The sequence below is a fragment of the Pavona decussata genome, unplaced genomic scaffold, assembly GCF_977016875.1.
Source record: "Pavona decussata unplaced genomic scaffold, jaPavDecu1.1 SCAFFOLD_134, whole genome shotgun sequence".
NCBI classification, from domain to species: domain Eukaryota; kingdom Metazoa; phylum Cnidaria; class Anthozoa; order Scleractinia; family Agariciidae; genus Pavona; species Pavona decussata.
Window position 1 is genome coordinate 3,110,717 of NW_028145547.1, and position 20,379 is coordinate 3,131,095.

The 20,379-nt window shown below is 39.2% G+C and overlaps 1 protein-coding gene and 1 pseudogene across 2 annotated transcripts; both read left to right on the forward strand.

Moving 5' to 3' along the window:
- The first annotated feature begins 1,006 nt into the window (after positions 1-1,006).
- LOC146467751 (basic phospholipase A2-like) lies at positions 1,007-19,811 on the forward strand (annotated as a pseudogene). The gene is made up of 8 exons (XR_014867675.1): positions 1,007-1,277; positions 3,688-3,771; positions 4,314-4,414; positions 15,909-15,945; positions 16,555-16,657; positions 17,629-17,685; positions 18,403-18,512; positions 19,636-19,811. The product of XR_014867675.1 is annotated as a basic phospholipase A2-like (transcript).
- Positions 5,616-9,405, forward strand: LOC146467752 (uncharacterized). Its single transcript, XM_085125542.1, has one exon. It carries the CDS (start codon positions 7,046-7,048, stop codon positions 8,210-8,212), a length of 1,167 nt encoding a protein of 388 aa, XP_084981668.1. The 5' UTR covers positions 5,616-7,045; the 3' UTR covers positions 8,213-9,405.
- Positions 19,812-20,379: the final 568 nt, after the last annotated feature.

Here is a 20,379-nt window from a genome sequence, read left to right on the forward strand (position 1 = left end):
TTTCAACGTAGTGGTCACAAAATGCGGTGATCATGCAGACAAACTCTTATGTGATTGTTTTAATATAAAGAACGAGTCGAAATTCGCCAACTTCTTGTGTATTATAGAACGACCTCTCGCCGTTGTACAACAGCGAAGTAAATACAGTAAATGCTTCTGTACATGTAGGAACTTGAAACCTCGCCGATGTGCAACAGCAAGGATCACATATTGTTTGAAAGCCTCTGAAGTATGTACACCCCACAGAATGAAGAGTAATGATGCTTGGTTCAGAATTTTGCTGTTATTGTTGCAACCAAGTAATCAGCGTTCTGTCTCTATCTCCCTCTCTTTTTCTTTTTTTTTTTTTTTTTTCAATCCTGGTGAGGTTATTATGTATGCGCAATGCGAACTTAAATTTCCTAAAAACATTAAGGTGAACTTGATGGCAAGGAGAGTATAGCAAAAATATTAAAGTAACAAATCGGTTTGATTTTTCCGACATTTTAGTGTGGTATAATATCATTCTTAAGGCGGAAACAAAATGAACATTTCTGTTACACTGTACTCACCATACAGCTTGGAGAAAATGTTAACGAAAATTGATTTTATTCTTGTTCCTCCTTAGCTGTCGTTTACTGAGGCCGTCTGAAGTTGACAGGCTCATTGCATACGCACAATTCAAGTTGACTGAGTGTTTCTTTTATTTGCTTTCCTTTGCGACAGTCTGACGTTTAAATTATAGCTAAAAAAATGTCACGTCTGGTTTGTCAGTTTAGTAATGGAAAAATTATAAGCAGATCACTCTGTTTGAAGTGTGGGGCGAATAAGCTTGTTGCTGTGCATTGTTCCTTAATTTACTCCGTTTGAATGGAGTCTAAGACACCTTAGTGACGACGAGAACCAAATAAACTAACGGGAAGCACAAAAAAACGGTATTAAAACTCTCATCAACCCATATACACCCCCAAACCACAAATAATTCACTGAGTATGTGCAATTAGCGATAACAACCAAGACAATAATTACAACGTGCACCTGCGCGGTTCACTTGCCCCTCACGTAACACAGTGACCCCCAGGAACAGTACGTGCGAATGAAGCACTGTGTCCGGGTGTCGATTGCTTGACGCTCTGTATCAGTCTGTAGGTTAAAATGATTGTTTAGTCCGGCGCTGTACTTGACGAGGGGAAGAGCAGTCCGACTACACTAACGGTTAACGAGAAAGATGGCGAAGAACATGGAAGTTGTGTTGGTTGCCGTGGACGATTGTGATCACAGCGAGCGAGCTTTTGAGTGTAAGTACAAATATTGGGTTTCTTTTCGATACTTTTGTTCAACGATGTTGTTGGCGCTTCTGAACAACTGTACTAGCGACCGCCATTTCCTGCACTCGCCTCGCTTGTCCGCTTCCGTCGTACTAAATTACTGCGTTATATTAGTTGGCACTTTCAATTCAGCGAGATAAAGAAAAGAAAAAAATGTTTAGGGATGACGTGTAGTTTTCGCGCGTACTCAAAATTATGGGGATTTTTAGTGCGCGAATTTCGCTAACTACCTGCGTGAACGTCTGATATTTTTCCGGCTTGCTGCGTCGATAATGAAAGAAGAAAGGAATAGAAGGCATCAATTTGCGCTGAGCTAGGATATCGTCAATATACAACGGACGTGTTGTCGAAGGTGTATTGAAATGGACAGGTTAATGAAAATTTCGTTTTCAAGATTTCAGTGCGTATAGTCGCGTAAATTCGTTCTCCCATTTATCAATTTATCATAGGGCGTTTACAGAAGAAACAAACCGAAGTACAAGTTTGTTTTTATTATTACCAGAGTTTATTTTTTCGGAGGATGGTAACTGCTTTTAGATGCGGAGGAACAAAGGGAGGTATTGAAGTATGACTGATTGAAAAAGTTTGTTCTATTTGCTTTGTTGAAATAAACATGTTTTGCCGCACATCCCTTAACTTTCATTTCCGATGTCCAGCTTTTTTACTTTCGACCAAATTAAAGGAGTTGTTTTGACCGGCATTTAAACGCAGGACTTAATTTCAAATTGCTTTTAACTCAAAACACAACGGCAAAGAAATAAACCATTTACAGCGCAAGTTATGTTACCGGAATTGTTGAAAGGTACGCCGGGCGTTTGTTGAAACGGAAAATTTCGGAGTCGTATCTTTCGTTTCTCATTATTTCTTTTTGCCAATACCTTTTAATTAATTATGTCTTCGGCGTTTTGCTACATGGGTGTTATGTTTAAGCTTTGCACTTAAGCAAGATTTTCGCACAAGAAACCGTAGATTTTGATTCAATAACTTCCCGAGTTCTGCGGAATAGTATTAGTAGACTTATTAGAGAGTGCCTTGGATAAGCAACATTGTCTAGAACAAAATTTTTTTATCCCACAGTTTTTGTCACGTCAAAAAAGTTCCGACCTTAGACAATCTTCTGCAGCTTTTTTTCCGAAGAAAAGACAGAACTCCCTACCAATATTGCCTTGCTGTTACATCAGAAGTGTGCCAATTTTTGTGATTTGGTCGAGAACTTTATTAAATTGACAAGAACTGAAAACGAGCCTTTGTTCCCCGTCTGTGTTTTTCTCGTGTGAGTAATTATTGTGTAGCTTGCGGTGATGTCTTTCAATTGAGGGTTTTTGGGTGATAAATTATGTATGAGGGAAAAGAAAAGGCGCTGATCACGGACTTGATTAGCGCAACATGGATCTGTTCAGCATTTCTGTCGGAAAATTAAGATTAGTTCCTTTTTGCCTATAACTGACGCAAACGCGAGCACAGGCCTAACTATTTTTATTCTTCAGGGCCCAGTTGTTCAAAAGCCGATTAATCCTGGATTAATGTGAACTTTGCTTCAAGTTTAATTACTAATCGGTAAAGATGCTTCCAAAAGATAGTTGACCCTCAGTTTTGACTCAGACTTTTCTTTACCTTAAGCTCGAAATTATGCTTTAAAATCGCTTTTTAAGAGCGCGATGAAAACCTCGATTAACTTTTAATCGTAGATTAGCGTTAATCTACTTTCGAACAACCCGGCCCTGTTTATGCCCGTGTTAAATTAAAGCTCGTTTTCCTCAAGAAATGACGAATGTCAGGGCCGGATTCGCGCTACAGCTAGGTAGCCACGACGCAATTTTATGGGATGCGATGATATAACTAACATCACATGTGTTTGGTTTCATTTCACATGTGCAAAACAATTTTTCCTCAGCGTTAGCCTATAGTAATGACGGACTCCCCCACCCACTCCCCCGCCACCAAACACTGACGGGTGTTCAACAGCAAACAATACGAAAACTGTAATGTTCATTGGTAACGGAATTATTATCTTGTCAATCAATGTAGTCTTATCATCTATGATGTCATGTGATTGCGTTATCTAGTTTGTAATCTTGTACGATTTAGCATTCCTATATCGGGTCCTATATAGACCTGATTGAAAAACCTGAATATAAATCTAATAGTCTCGTAGGATATTGCATGGTGTCAGAACTTTCGTACGATAGACGGAGAACAACACAACAGCAACAACAACACTTACAGTTATAAAATGCGATAGTGTCCCAGTACTACAGTGCTACGGAAGAGTTTTCGAAGTCAGTCATTTACCTGGGTTCAAAACCGTAGTTGATAACTGATTCTGAAATGAAAGCGATTCATCGGACTTGTACAGTAAATATTAGTCTATATTTTTCAGGGTACTTGAATCACATTCACAAAGATGAGAACTCGCTGGTTGTGCTCTATTGCCACGAGAAGTTGGATCCACCCGCCTTGTTACGTAAGTCTTAGCTATTATCAACTTACCAATTCTCCTTCACGTCCTGCCGTTTTGAGAGCAGTTTGAGAGAGAGACCGCGCTTCTTGGAATCTACTGTAGTAAGCCCCAGTTTATACTCTTTAGTGGGGTCCAGTGTAATTCAAGGCTTAGAAAACATTCGGGTCGATTTGCTTGCACGTTACAAAAATGATATACCTTATTCTTACTAATTTTCCCGATTTTAAAAAATCGCGATATTTTTATATGCGCGAAATTTAATACCATATTGTATAACAAAACAATAACAATTCTAAATGTTCTGATTGAGCCGAGACTTGTGAATTGTTTTGAATTTAAACTGTAACTGTCTGTCTTGAAAAACTTACCTAACAAGCTACTTTGTACTCCCTTGATTTCCCTGGTGTGTGTCTGTGTGTCCAGTTTATCACACCACAAATTTCCTGACCCACGATATCTTCGGCTGCAATAGGCTATTGTTTGACTTCTTGTGCGCGCGAATTTGAAACGATACCATTAACCATTTATTGATCTGTAATTTGCAGACTCGCATCATTCAGAGGAATGGAAGCGGGTAGTACGAGAACATGAAGAGAAGAAGGAACGAGTTATCGAAAAGTACAAGACAAAATGCGAGTCCAAAAAGGTACGGAAAGGGAATTAAGAAAATTCACTTTACCGAACATTTCTTTGCCATAACTGACAAAAAGACACACAGGGTCACTTGAGTACTCTTACATGGTGGAAAGTTCTTGTGCATGCGCCAGTCACTGATACGTCATTTGTCTTACAACCAACTGTAAAGCCATATCCTGGATTATTCATACTTTTATTATCCTTATCTTCAATTTCTTTTGTGATACAATCTTAAAAATGCACTATCATCCTTCATTTTTCACTGCAGCTCAAGGCAAAAATTAAGGTGGAATTTGGAAAGGCCGGTGAGACTATCCACAAAATAGCCGAGCAACAAAAAGTCAGTTTCATTGTGATGGGAGGCCGCGAACTCTCCACACTGCGGCGCGCGTTGCTAGGCGGAGTCAGTGATTACGTCATCAAGCATACCCAGATCCCTGTCGTCTTTGTGCCCGGTCAGCACTGAAGGAGAGAAGTTTGGGAAGGAAATTATTTCAATGAGAATATGTGTTATTACAATTTGTAGGTGAATACAATAAAAACAGTTGTTACTAAAACATTGTTCTTATTCTGTCATATAGTAATTTTATTCAGAATGAATAAAAGTCGCCCTTAAGACCGAAAGATTTTTAAGGAGGCACATTTATTTAGCTGTTAATCAGTCAGACTTAGAACTTCACTCTAGCAAAAAGATCTGTTTCAGCCCCCTCCAAATGAAGTTGTTTATATTATTTAATACGGTACGTAATACACAGGAATTTGAGGGCTAATTTGGGTCTTTCCTATTAAGGCAAAAACGGTTCTAGATTTTGGGGCTGAGAGGCGCCTAGGGACTAAACAGAGTTCCGTATTTGGCTGTAAAGATTTCTCATGGGACAGTTTTTGTCCCGAAAAATAATCCAACAAATGACTCCAGAAAGGGTCAGATTAGTCCAAGAGACCTCAGGATTAGTTCTGCACTTAAGGATGAAAACAGCAGATTAAGCAGCTAAGTATAAGACAGTAATGAATCGGCTGAAGGTTCAAGTGGTATCATCGTAGTGCAAGCTCATTACAGCCAAGGATTCTGCACTCTGGGCTGAGTTGCTCGAAGCATGGTTAGCGCTAGCCATTGGTTAAGAGGTATTAAAACCTATAGGTGTCATGGTATTTAACCCGGGTTAGCGCTAACCATGCTTCGAGCAACTGGGCCCTGGGTGTTGGCTTTATTTCTATCTCTTTTTATCAGTTAGAAAGCTTATTACAGACATGAATTTTTCTATAACAATACATTGAAGTGTTAAAAATCGAAGATTGTAGAAACATGGCGCCAAAGTGTCTTTCTACTACACGCTAACTAGTAACCCAAATGTGATTTTACCTTATTAGAGGTACGTACATGTGCATGCTTTACTTGAAACATTCATTTGGTGGAAAAACTCGTGTCAATGGATAAGAACACTTTTTCCTTTTTGTTCTCAGTAGGCGCAATAGAGATCAACAATAGAGATTTCAAGCAACCACAGCGACGGCAACGCCAACAAAAACACCTCTTGCAAATATAAATTCACGTTATTTTATTTTCACGTTACTTGTACTAGTTCGTGATTATTCCTGTTCGTTCAACTTGTACAATGTGGCCGAACTTTCAAGGACAAAACTGGTGGCAACGGCGTTCAAGTCAGTGAGACAGAGAATGTAAACGACATTGAGCAGACTGTCTAAAAATTAAATGCAAATTAATTACAAATCCGTTTTCAAATCGTTACGACACAATAACAAAGTTTATTACTTACATTCTTGATCGTCAAAGCCAGAAAAACAGAAAAGCGTTATTAAGCAATGTCCTGTTAACTTTAATTACCTCGTTGCCATATCTCTTGGAGACGAGGTACAGGTTAGGTTGATGTACCGTGATGAACATTGATAAGCCAACACTTAATTAACACATTTGAGGATTCACTTCAACAAAAAAGATACGCATTTCAGAATCTACTGTTCGTACATCATCAACGACATTATCCGTTCAAAAGCCTTCTGATGAGTGCCATTCTCAATTCCACGCTCATTTAATTGTAAGGTTTCACACGTAATTGGCAGTCTTGATCATAATTCTTGTTAGGAACAGTACAAAACAAAAGGTGTTCTAATCGTCTATTGTCCTCGGAATAAAGACCGAACAAAACGCGTTTTATCAAGCGAAGAGAAGTAAATGTTCTTTAATTTGCCTCAGTCAGGCTTCCACTGTTTGTGTATATTTTGTCGGCGAATAATATTTTGGCAGCTGTTTATTTTAACAGAATGAAAGCGAGCCCCCTTCTCCCGCGGATAAAGGCGAACTTCTAAGAGTTGTTTTAACTTTGATCAAGACAACGCGTCTTCGTTTCAATCTTTGTCATTATTTCCTTCACGGATTAAGACAAAACAAGGTACTTTGATCGCTTTCATTAACTTGAAAAAGACCGCAGGAAGGACGATTTTGTTTGTTACGTAGGACAAACGATGAATTTCAGCTGCCGTGGTTCTCAACGCCCGAGACAAACAAGCGAAAACCGAGCGCGAATTAAGACAGGATACATTGTGATCGGCGGCAAACGGGGCGCTGTTCAATGATAGACAGATATTTGTCTTGACTGCTAATAATCTTGTTTTAAGAGACAACATGGCTGAACGAGGCGCACGTGGTAAAAACGTACTGGAGTTTGGAAAAGCTAGCATGTATGTCATAGCTGAAGATGGTCTGCAAAAAGAGTCAATTATATGTCACAGCAAAGCGGCAATTAACAGCGAAGCACTTTCTGGGAAAAAAGTGATATCTTCGCGCACCCGGGCGATTGACTTCAGTTGGAAAGAGTTTCATGTTGCTAACGCAGCTAAACATGGCAACGAAGTAAGAGTTTTAGATTTGAATGGATCCGTCCGCGTTGATGTCAACACGAAAAGGAACGTCAACTCTGAGACACGGATTCAGTGTTATGCAGGTGCTAAGAGCCACAAGAAGTATTTAAATCAGCCGTCTGTGTGTTTAAACGCGCCAGGAGTTAATGATTCCAGCGAGACAGCAAACGAACATGAGAAAGTCTCAGGTTTAGCTCCAATGATCTGCTCTTTCGCGCTAGATGGATTGAAAAAGGAGACTAGTTTTAAAACAGACGAGGTCGACGAGAAAAAATCAAAAAGAGAAAACGATCAGACTCAGAGGAATGTTTTTGATTCGCAAAAGGGCTTCTTCGGCAAGAAAAGGCTGTCTTACGGCTGTTGTGCAAATTCGCTACCAAGAGAAAAGGCAAGCAGCAATTCGACGACAAATATGATTTGTGAGGAGGAAGATGATTTCGAGAACTCTAATCCTATTCCTAGCATCGTAACAGAGAAAAACGTCGAAAGCCGGCCAGGGAAGTTTTATTTGAAAAAAATATTTTATTCAAAAGGGAATAATTACTCAAAACCTAGCAACCAATTGCAAGGATATTTACCACAAATACGGAAGAAGACGGAGAATCGATTAGGGATGGATTCATCGAGGACAACGGGCAGTTCAAATTTTACAGAGACCAGCCCACGAAAAAGCGAGAAAATTCTTTTGCCTTTAAATGTCAGCGTTCTAAAGAACAACGAGAAGCAAAAACATCATCATTTGAAATCCATCGTCAAACTTCCAACGGTGGTGGATAAGAAAACCGGACAAGTTCACTTAGCGCTTGAGGCAATCGCTTACGAACAGAGCGATTATAACAAATGGTCGCGCAGGCAAAAGCGAATCACACCCGGAAATGCAAAAACCGCTTCAAGTTTATCGTTTCCTTTAATCAGTAAAAGCATTAGATAAAAAAAAGAGTTGGCTTGTATCAGACGAGACGAAAAATTGTTTAAATCTGACTGTGGTAAGGCGAGGTGCAAATAATTGGTAATTTTCGCCAAAACATTGGCAAGATTTCCAAACGATGTGAAGCCGGGTCTTTGAACAGATGTCAACATAAGCCTTTATATTTGACACAGAGTTGCTGCAATTTGCATAACTACTCAATAAATACTAGTTTGTAAGGAAAGAGTCTATTTGTCAGTATTAAAAATAAACAGACTTTCGGCAAAGAAGTATCATCGTGACATCCTCAAAGTGTTGCTTGTCCTAAGACAAATTTTCTTTTGTGATTAGACTTCAAAATGTCTGTTTGAGTTAGACGTTAAATTTTGTGTCAATTTTCTGTAACAGTAACATGTAATTTATATACGGTACATTCTCGCAGTTAAATTTGAATTTTAGTATTTTAAATGCTCTAGCATCTCTTTGTATCCTACTCATGCCACATTTGGGTGATATCTTAATTTGAGAAAAAAAAAAATAAACCACTGGCCATTCCTTTTGAGTCACAACAAGTTTAAAACAGGAACTCTCGCCGGCTACGGTGAACTTACAAATTTATTTAAATTCTAGCCGTTCAAAACAGGGATACGATTGTCTGTCAGCTAGTTATTTTCCTGCGTTATTACAGGGTCCTTTAAGTGGATCTTCTGTCAGCCCGCGCGAACAGAGAACCATATTCATGAAACGAATCATCATCTAGCAACCCCTTGCTCAAACTCTCGTGGTTCACTGGAAATCAGCAACGTAGATGACAATTTTTCCTTCTTGATTTTCTGTCTGTTATTTTTTTTTTCTATTTCTTTTCTTTTCTTTTCTTTTCCTTTCTTTTTCTTTTCTTTTTTTTTGTATCCTCTTTTTCCTCTTCAACTTCTTCTTCTTCTTCTTCTTCTTCTTCTTCTTCTTCTTCTTCTTCTTCTTCTTCTTCTTCTTCTTCTTCTTCTTCACTGATTCTTCTTCGTCTTCGTCTTCTTCCAGTTCTTGTTGGGTTCTGAGAACGTGACTGCTTGATTTGAAATTCGACAGGTCCTACTCAACCTCGCCAGGCGGAAGTTTGATCTTAAAGTCCCGTAATCTATTATATCGTATTTACGAGTCAAATTTTAATACTTTTAACCCGAACCGTTAGGGGAAACACACACACGCACACACTTTAACTGTACACTGTTGAGGCCTCAAATGTAATAAATGTCCCTAAATGTAATAAAGGTCCTAAGTGTAATAACTTTCGGCCCTAAATGTAATAAAGGTTTTAAGTGTAATAACTTTCGGCCCTAAATGTAATAAAGGTCCTAAGTGTAATAACTTTTGGCCCTAAATGTAATAAAGGTCTCGAATGTAATATATGTTCTGCTCCACATGAAATCACAGTGATAAATATGTGAGAGTTAACTGCATTTATTATACAAAAGCAAGAAGGCCAAAATGTGTCTAGGGGATCCCGATTACATTTTACCTTGAATACTCAGAACCCACTGAAATAAAAGCCTTACATCAAGTGTCACATATGCCATTTTAATTTGCAGGTCTTATTCTACAGGGGCCAACAGCAACACTAGTTAGGCAGTAACAACAGAAGTAGTAAATTGTTACTAAGGCCTTTTTAATTAAGATGCTTCATCTTGTGATCTCTTTGAGTACACAACGAATGGATGCGAAAAATGTCACACGGGAACCCAAGTGTAAACTGTACCGCGCTTGCATCTGCTTTAACCTTTGAACAGTGGCGAGACTGTAAAAAAAACCGCCTTCAATGGCCCGTTAGCTTGAGGTGAAGTCTGCTTTATGTATGTCTTTAATTGTTTCTGTCGAGTCTTTCTGTTTGTGGCTAAAATTTTTACATCAAAAAAGTGTTTATGACTTCATTTCTCTAGTTTTCTTCAAAGCAGGGTTTGTAAGGTCATAGAAAAATCGCTTGTGGAATTTGAGAATGTAATTTTATAGGCCTGGAAAATCGTGCAATTAGGCGGATCATGAGAAGTCATTAAAAGTAATATCCCTGCTACAAAATCATAGTAAGAAAGTTCGTAAAACAGTTTATTAGAGATTTTCCATGTAAGCTTCAGGACTATTTTTGATAAATGAGTCACAGAATAGTCTGCGAAAATGAGCTTCCAAACACTACAATACAATCCAACTTAAACATCTGACTGTTTAAACACAAACACTATCTGCAAAGGCCTCAAAGGTACGCGGAAATTAACGCAAATTTTTTGAAAATTCGCGTTAACTTTCCATTATTTGAGCACGATGAAGCAAGGTCGTTTTAAGTTGTATGCTGCTACCATAAGACATTGACAAAATAAATTCAAGTGAAAATTAGCAAAGGAAGGGGAATCTTGGCCATTTGTCGGACTAATGACGCCATCACTATTCAATCATTAAAGACATGAGGTCAAACCGTGGTAGGACTCAGTCAATGACCTTTATTACATTTAGGGCCAAAAGTTATTACACTTAGGACTTTATTACGTTTAGGGCCGAAAGTTATTACACTTAGGACCTTTATTACATTTAGGGACATTTATTACATTTGAGGCCTCAACAACACTACAGGCAAGCACTCTGAAAGAGTTACGAACTCTCATCAACTTGGGGCGACCATTGTCGACTGAAGTTCTTTTTTGGTTCAAACCTCAATAACAGCTTTTAAGGGCAACTGTGGTACCACGACCTACACGCCACTTTTTGAAGGTCGTTTCATTGACAGATTCTTGAAGCCATTTATAGATTAATTTAAAGCATAGTTAAGACTTCGTCTTGACTGGATTGGCTGATCCCGAATTAAAATTTCTTGTTTGTTCGGGCCCAAATGTCGTATTCATCAAATTGAAACGTACCATTTTGCAAATAAAATTCTGCCAGATTCGTTCCAGTGTAATCCGTGAGTTCTTTGACCTGGCAAGCACCAGTGCCAAACTGTAGATTGTCAACCTTTTTGCTTTTCAGATAGACACCTTTCAATAATCCTGCCTCTTTGTTTTTTCCTGTACTTTTCTCTGTAAGTGGAGACAGTTTGCCTTTGAGTTTTATCTTCTCCGCCTCCTTTAAGTCAACGTTAGGCTTGCAATCTTTAATAGCGGGTAACAACGGGACTTGCAATTGTTTCCTCGGGTATTGATCATGCACGCCAGGAGCGATCGGAACGCTAAACGCTTTTACATCACTGTCTCTCTGCGCCGTGCTGTCTTGCTTGAGTTTTTTACACCGCAATAAAGGCCTTCTTTGCAAATTACAAAGCTCAACAACCATACTTTTGGGGAAGATTATTTTCTTCTCGGAAGCTTTCACCTTATCGTTTACAATGTCGACGATTTCTTCTTTCGGTTTTTGAAAACTAAATCGAAAAGGCGTTGTGGGTTTTTGATAATCCAACGGTTCTTTACCGAGGTACAGGCCACGGACGAGCCTTGGTTTTCGGTATAAAATTCGCCCTGGAATTTGTTCACTTCCATAACTAAATGCATCAAAGCACAAACGACATTTTCTTCTCGCAGTACGTAATTCTTGCTCAAATAGGCAGCTTCTACAGCGAAACGTTGTGTTCTCGTCAATAACACTTTGAATATATCCTTTGTTCTGTGACAGCCGGCTTCCGTTATTTTTGGCTATATTGGAAAATTCTCCACCAGGAAAAATGTCAGAAAAGCGAATATCACGGGCCATTTAACACATTTAATTTTCTCCGCCTTCTGATTGAAGAAGCAAAACTTCTGTTGCAGCAAACCCTGAATGCCAGACTTCCATTTCAGTTATTAAATTATTTTATCACCTATCTGATTTGAAAAGTTTCCAATATTTGCTTTTTATGACATTCCGTTTGTCACATCAATAAACTCGTCTAAATGAACTTGTTTCCTTACAAATAATCACGTTTCAACAGATACGGCTTAAAGAAGAAAATCGAGACTGTAAACTATCTTCAAATCCCCGCGAATTTGTTATTTTGTTTGTCACAAATTAAATAACTTATTTTTTTCATTTTACATCAAAAAGAAAAAAGGAGGAGAAGCCATTCATGTGCGATAACAGACTCATCACTTGTCAACATACCTGTCAGAGTGTGCAATTCAGGGCCTTTAATTTGTCCACCAACTTAATTAGACAACTTCTGGGATATGAGGAATATTTTTACTCGCCAGAGAAATTTTTTACATATGAGTTGTATCAAAATGTACACAGACCTTGTATGCTTACAAGGTTTGTTCCTAGAAGCGAACAGTTGTTAAGAGCGAAGCTTGAGGAAAACTGTGAGACTAAAGACTAATAATTAATGTTCAAGGAAAACATTCATGATTTCAAAACAAAATAAAGTTTGCTGTGATTAATTAAACGTCCGTCGGACGCCTCGCGCGACCTCGTTCCCAGGGGCTTTTCCCTTCAGGATTGGGAGAGCGGGATATGGGGACGAGGTTGAACTCGCGCGTATTGATGTTGTTTTTTTTGCCCTTTCCGTCATGCATCGGTCTATCAATAGTAGCCCGCCGCTGGCATTGAATTGTATTCTAGTGTTTTGGCTAATTATGACAAAAAAAAAAAAAAAAAAAAAAAAAAAAAACAGGGGTCTTTTTGTACCAAAACAAAAACGAAAAAAGTTCCAGGCACCAAGGAGTTCGTTTCCCCGTCATCCCGGAGAACAAAAATGAATATTTTTTCAGTACAATCAATGTAAGAACAGAATTTAGACATCAGGGTTAACTCTCTGATCTGACCACAGTCAATTATGTTATGTTATCCAGTCTGTTACAATGACAAAACACTCCTCCATATTGAAGTTTTGAATTGAACTAATGTCTTCACAGGGAGGCGACGTTGCATAGTGGTTAGGGCGCCGGACTCGTAATCCGGAGGCCCCGAGGCGGCTGTTAAAAAAAATACATAAATGGAAACAAAGTTTGGTTTAACGGAATTAAATGGTAAGTTACCTTATCCCTCAACCTCACATTCTAAGGCGAAAAATGAAAATACAATCTCTTATTTGCGAAAACTGCTGAGCACTAAAATTACAATGAAAAGACTAATGAAAACAATGAAGCATCTAATATTTTTCAGCATGGTTTCAACAACAAGACGAATTTCACAGAAAAATTGAAGAAATGACACCGTAGGAACTAAAAAAGTATCTCCAAAAGTTTTTTTTGTCTGCAGGAAAGCGAGACGGAACTTTCTACTATTCACCTCCACTTCGGTGAATAATTGTAAATTATTTTCAGTTTGTATATTTATTTCACTGATTTTTAGTGTCCCCCAATTAGCACTACAGTGCTAAATACTTCGACACTTAAATAAAGTCATTTATTTATTTTATTTATTTATGATATTGAACCGACTTACATTTTTGAAAACTGGGGGATGGGGGTCAGGGTAGGGTATATCACTCGGGTGTATCGTGGATTATTCGGCCCCCTTTGGAAATCAGAGTTGTTTTGTCTTTACATGACATGCTCAGTGCTACATCTTCGAATTCCTTGTTTTCTTATTGCTTTTTAATAAGACGGTTTTTTGCGCCATTATTACTGTGCGGGAAAAAAGCATATCTTAGCAAGGGCTATTGGAATCCAAAACGAAAATTGGGGCTAAAAAGTTTTAAAATATTTGGAATTTAGTTTTCAAATTGAAGTGTAATTATCTCTGAAAAATCCCTGGTTACACCCAACTTTGGATTCCAATAACACTTACTAAGATATATTTTTCCTGCATAGTCATTAACTGCGATAAAATACCTTTGTATTTCTCGGGCACCCTTAAGAAACTAGTATTTCTCGGACCAGTCTAGATGCGTAGAACGCATGCGTACTAGCAAAATGAGGCACAAGTATGCTATGCTTTGTTTACTTGTAGGTCGCTACGCTCACAGTTTTGATTACTGGGTCCTTACCTTGAATTATTGGTTATCAAGTCTGATAAATGCAAAAACTGTAAATGTTCTTTTTCCCTTGTCAGCTGGTTACAGTTTAACAACGTGAGTTATTTTGAATGTTTGTAAGCTTACTGACAGGACATTTTGCGATTTGGCGCTTACCGGAGTGTAGCTACTTTTTTAACATCAGCACTAATTTTGCGGCATAGTTTCTAGAAAGTATAAATCTCCAAGCTTCTTTTTTATCACCAGCATTAAATTTGCGGCATGTAGTTTCTAGAAAGTATAATGTCTTGATTAATTTGCTAAAAGAAATGAAACGAGATCGTTTCCAGACAAATCAATGTTTTTATTTGCTGCCTTAGTCTGTTATTACCCTTCATCAATATTAACCAATCAAAATTGTCAACGCAGTTGCCAGTTTGATTTTGTTACAATCGGCTTCCGACTTCCAATTGAGAACTCTTTTACGTTCGGATAATTTGATAGATGAACTGTGGCAGGGGGCTGAAAAGAAACAGTGATTGATCGGCTGTGGCGCTTAACAATTATGGCGTTTGACGTAAAAACAAATAATAATCCGTATTGTATCACCTGAGCAAGCGCATGAACTGATAGCTTGTTCACTCGATATCCTCGAGCTTCAGTTCAATCTACTGTTCTTATTACATAATCTTGTCCTTCTCTCTGGCGCTATTTACGAAGAGATGTTTACTTGGCTTGTTCACGTTCTGGTTCTGAACGCACTCATTTGCCCCTTCGTTAAGATGGTAAGTTGTCTTGTTGCACAAACCAGCTAAAAAAACACGTTTTGGAAAGATTTACTTATTTCACGTAAACCTAATTCTGAAATCCACACGATGTCCTTACTGCTGTGAATAGTCAGAAGCTAAAGAAATTGAAGCGATTTTAAGCGAATTAAGGTGATTTTGGGTGACTTAAAGCGACTCGGTTGTTGTTCAAAGAGCAACAACCAGTGGATTAATCGCTTTTCAGCGAATAGCAACCGCACATCTCCAGAACTGATAAAGTTACCCACACTTTTGAACAATGTCGTTTTAAAACTCCGTCTGGATGTGCAATGGCTATAAGAATATATTGTCCTGGTACAAAAGAGGACGGAAATAAAAACAGGCAGTTTGAGAGAGGGAACTCTTAGCCCTTTACTGGATTCGCATTAGACCAGTTTGTCAGTTTGTCAGTTTATTGATTGCCTCACACACACAAATACAACATTAACAAGGCAAAGTAGCCCGAGAAAGCCAGTAAGGCTTTTTTAACGAACTACCTTGGATAATTCTAATGTTAAAAAAATGATTTAATTATCTGTCATCGGCAGGACTATCCATCTTAATATATAAATATTTATGACCAGTTTTTCGCCCTGCGATTTTCGGTTTAAGGACGGTGTCTACTTTTGCTACTGCGCATCCGTTCTGCGCATCTTCAGACGGCCCGAGAAACACGATGCCTGCTAAAACAGGGATATTTTTGCGCGGCTCATAAGTACGCGGAAAAAACAGATCTTGGCAAGGGTTATTGGGATAAGAAAAGAAAATTAGGGGGTAACCACCGCTTTTCAATTTGGGAAAAAAATGCCATACATTGCTTTGCAATTTAGCGCTTTTTAGAGTTGTTGTTTAATTACCTCTAAAAAATGCATGGTTACCCCCGATTTTCCTTTTGGATTCCAATCGCTCTTGCTAAGATCTGCTTTTTCCGCATAGTCATAAACTGCACAAAAAACTTCTGTATTAATAGGCGCCGCCCTTAAGCTAGAGAAATATGTTGTTATTTCATCAGATTGAAGTCCACAAGAAAAACGAAGAAATGTCTACTGGTGAGCACTTTACAATGTTATGCAGGACTATACTAGAGGCGGAAAAGTATTTAGAAGGAACCCATATCACTTGCGCCTGTCGGAATTGAAGCAAACCGAAGCACACCTTCAACTTTCCCGCGGCTGCTACGAGATAAACATGAAAAAATGCCGAAGGTTTAGTAAAGGAACGTTTTCCATGAAAATTTTACTGCAATCACAACTTTTGAACTATGTTAATTGTGCTCGAAATCTGTGTGCGAATTCATGAATGTCGCAAGGGTTGGGAATCTCCATGTTAATTTATGAGGGCGAAGGGGAGGGATGGGGCGGGGACAGTAATGTGACTGCCTTACATCTTGGTGGTCAAACTTCGTGTTTATACAGCATAAGCTGTCCAAATTTAAATTGAAAACCTTCATGTATATAGTGGCAGGAAAAAGAAAAATAAGAGAAAAGTAAAAAAGTAACTCTGAACCAAGTCATTCATTCTTAAGAGAGCCCAATCAATTTTAATTTAGCGGAATTCGCGATCCTCACCCAAAGAGTCTCAAAATACATTCGTAAGCAGCTTCTACTATCTTAATCCGGGCCAATAATTACCGTTTATCTAAGGAGGAGGAGGAAGAGGAGGAGGAGGAGGAAGTTTCATGTCAAACAAGCGAGACGTTTTTATCGGGTTTCGTTCGATGATTGAATGCGCCACTGGCAGGAGTGCATTTGATTTTCTCGGTTATGCCATCCGGTGTCCCCCAGGGAACAAAATTAGGCCCCTGGTTATTTCTTGTCATGATTAATGAATTGGACACACCAGTTGACATGTGGAAATACGTGGATGATACATCTTGTTCCGAAATAGTTACAAAGGGTAGTGAGAGCAATCTCCAAGAAGCTGTGGATGACCTTTCGAGACAAGCGAGTCTCGATGGGTTCCAATTGAATGAGGCCAAGTGCAAAGAACTTCGAATTGGTTTCTCCAATAGCAACCACGATTTTGAACCCCTAGTCCTAAATGGCAAACCCCTTGAATTAGTCACCAGTGCCAAATTGCTGGGCGTGACCATTAGCCACGACCTAAAGTGGAACATGCACAGCTCTGAACTAATTAGAAAATGTTCCTCTCGTCTCTACTTTTTGCGTCAACTCAAGAGATCCGGAGTGGCACCAAGTGAACTGGTGCAATTCTATGTGACATGTATTAGGCCCGTCCTGGAATACGCAAGTCCTGTATTCCATCGTTCTCTACCAAACTACATTAGTGTAGATTTGGAACGGATCCAAAGAAGGGCATTCAGAATCATCTATCCTGACCTGTCATATAGTGTAGCACTAGAAACAGTTGGCCTACCGAAACTTCATGAGAGGAGAGAAAAGATTTCAATCGATCTGTTTGACGAGATCGTCTGTAACCCCACCCACAGTCTCCTTAGCCTCCTCCCTGAAAGGAAGAGTTGTAAATATGCACTGAGACGCAAAAATGATTTCACTCTCCCCCTATGTAAGACCGAGCGTTTGAAGAACAGTTTTATTTTTAGCCATGTATATAAGATGTAGATATTTTCTCTTTTCCCCTTTGTTGTTATATTTTAGCCAGGTTTTTAAGATGTAGATAATTTTCTTTTTTCTCTTTGTTATTATTATCTCTTTGTAAATTCCCGTAATTCAGCTTATGGCTGCAATGGTTATAATAAAGTATCTATCTATCTATGGCTGCTGGTGTGGACTTGGCGGGAAAGGTACTCCTGTTGATGCTCTGGACAGGTAAGATGCTTTAGATAGACGTGACACTGATGTTTTTAGTCAATTTGAGTCTAGCTTGTCGCAGGCATTTAAAAACAGAGAAGACTATATGGGATAATGGTGCACTCGCTCGCAAAAGTTTTGAGTGCGCCTTTGATTCTTCCCTCTGAGTAACAATGAGAGCAGAGATAGATCCAAACGTTCAGGTAACTTGGGGAGGGGCGCTCTCAAACTCTTGACTTACTTCTCTTCGTGAAACGAAATCTCTCTGCGCCTCGACCCTACGGGCCTCGGGTTTGGTCGGGAAATTAAGGGGGTGGGGTGCGGGTCCCTGGGCCCGTCCCCATAGGTTCGACACTGGAGAGCACCTGGAAACCTGTTCGTAGATTTTACATTGATAAGGCAGATATTTATCCTGTTTTAAGCCCAGGTATTGAATGATGCAAGCTAAGCGTAAGCCAATTTGGGTGTCTTTTAGGGTGGGATGGTACTCAGGATATTTCATGGAGTCGTAATGGAGTACTAACCCAAATTTGCAAACTTCATGGCCTTTATTTAATCTTTGAACATAAAGACGAAAATAATAGTGTAAGAACATAATTTGCGTTTTCCTTTTCAGTGCTAGTCAGGTGTCCATGTTTGCTGAGGCAAGACGTTTGTAGAATTACTTTTGTATGTCAGTCCATCGCTTGGTTTTCTGAGCCGGCTGTTTACCATTGTCGTTTGTTTCCTTTACAGCTGTTGTCGAACTCATGACTTGTGCTACGATAATCTCAAGAATATCTGTCCTTTCTACCGGCTTTCAAGGTACTTGGCGCCATAATCAACAAAAAGTTGCACAAATTGTGGTAAGTGGAAATACAATGGAACTTCTTGTAAACGATCACTCAGATTGTCCAATATGCTAAGAAAAATGGGGACTATATTGAAATCAACTGGTCTACGACAACGGATCAGCTTAAATGGAGTGATTTGACTGAACGGCCTAAATGGCGTAATGCCTGGCTTTGCAGTTTTCCATCTCTGTTTATTTATACAGAATACGAGACAAATTTGTGTTCCAAATTTTTTCCCCTTTTTTCTTTCCTAGTTTTTGAAAAGATTCAACAAGAGCGGGCAAAATGAGCTCGTGATGAACGTCACCGCTGGTCTAGGCAAGCGGAATAAACTGTGCCTTGTATCGTACTCTTAGTAAAAACACCTTATTTTACAGTACCTGTCTTTACTCAGGTGTGGGTGAATTGATGGGGAAAATGACAAAATGTTCGACCTGCGAAGGACATATATCGCATTCAGGGCAGTAGCAATACTCCTAGTTGCTTCCATTAAGGCCCCAAAACCGGCGCTAGTTCTATACAGTCAGTCATGAACTTAAAACAACAACAACAACAACTGAACCAATAGAATCCTACAGGCTGAACTAATGTTTCATTGTGCATACTGATTATATTTTTCTTCTCGCAGTTCCATGTAATATATCAAACACGAGGAAGAGTGCTTCATCCAATTTCCAAACACAGAGAAGTGCTTTGAAAATAACGAGGCGCAACCAAGTCTTTTAAACCAACTTCGAGGTGTTTGGAGATTGGATGAAACCCTTTTTCGAGTGTTTGATTACAGTGCGACTACTGTTACCGGGGTCACTTAAACAAAACTGGCCAATCTGATTGCAGGAAAAGAACAATGAATTTCAACCAAAGCCGATTGAACCAATCACGAGTAGACGGAAAACAACAGTTATAACCCAAAATTTTGGAATTATTCACTGTTCGTATCATACTGCGATCTGATTGGCCAGTTTTAAGTGGCCCCGGTAATAGTAGTCGCACTGTAATGGTTTAATAATTCTTGGAGAAATTCAAAGCAAAAGTTCCCCAAATTCTATGATAATTAAGATCACTTTTCCAAACCTCCTTCCCTGTGGTGATTTCCTCTATAATTTAACGCCATCATTCTCTTCAATGTTTTTAGAACCAGCGTCCCACTACTGGTTCTACGGCGCATGTCGCTATGCCTTGTGCGAGTGTGACGCGACGGCAGCTGACTGCTTCGCTACGAAACGTTACAACAAGAGATTTAAAAATTACCCTAATTACAAATGCAGGTGAAACCAAAGAAATAAAGAGTTTTTGCCACTGTTTGTTGTTGCCAATCTCTTACTGAAGCCCCTGTCCGAGTTCTTGAGGGTAGTGGTCGGCTGTGCAAAGGCTAAGGACTGACCGATAGATAGTTCAATGCGTTAAGCACTGCACGACCACACTTACACACAGTATCACAGATTAGAAAAACAATCAACCTACTTAACCTAAAGAACTGGCCTCTTCACTAAACAAATCACCCTTGCGAATTTCACCAGTTTAGCGAGGAAAACTAACTCACCACACATCAGGAATGACGCCGGATGTCCTGTAACATAACCACCCCACTGTTTGTTCAATGCTTAGACTGTGAATTAAAGCAGATGAGTTGATGGGCATGAGGGCCGACAAGAATGAGGAAAGACAAGTACGCATTAAAATCATCTGTTGCTTTTGTTGACGAATGTTTGGTTTTAAGCGAAAACTGTACACTTTACTATCCCTCCCTAACGACAACTTTTGTCAAGCACCCGCAGGTTTTAGGTGCCACGTGACCAGCCGCATCTGACCTGGGAACGAGGTTGTGTACGGCTCTGTTGATAAAACCAATCATTTGTTTCGCTGCCCAGCAATACAA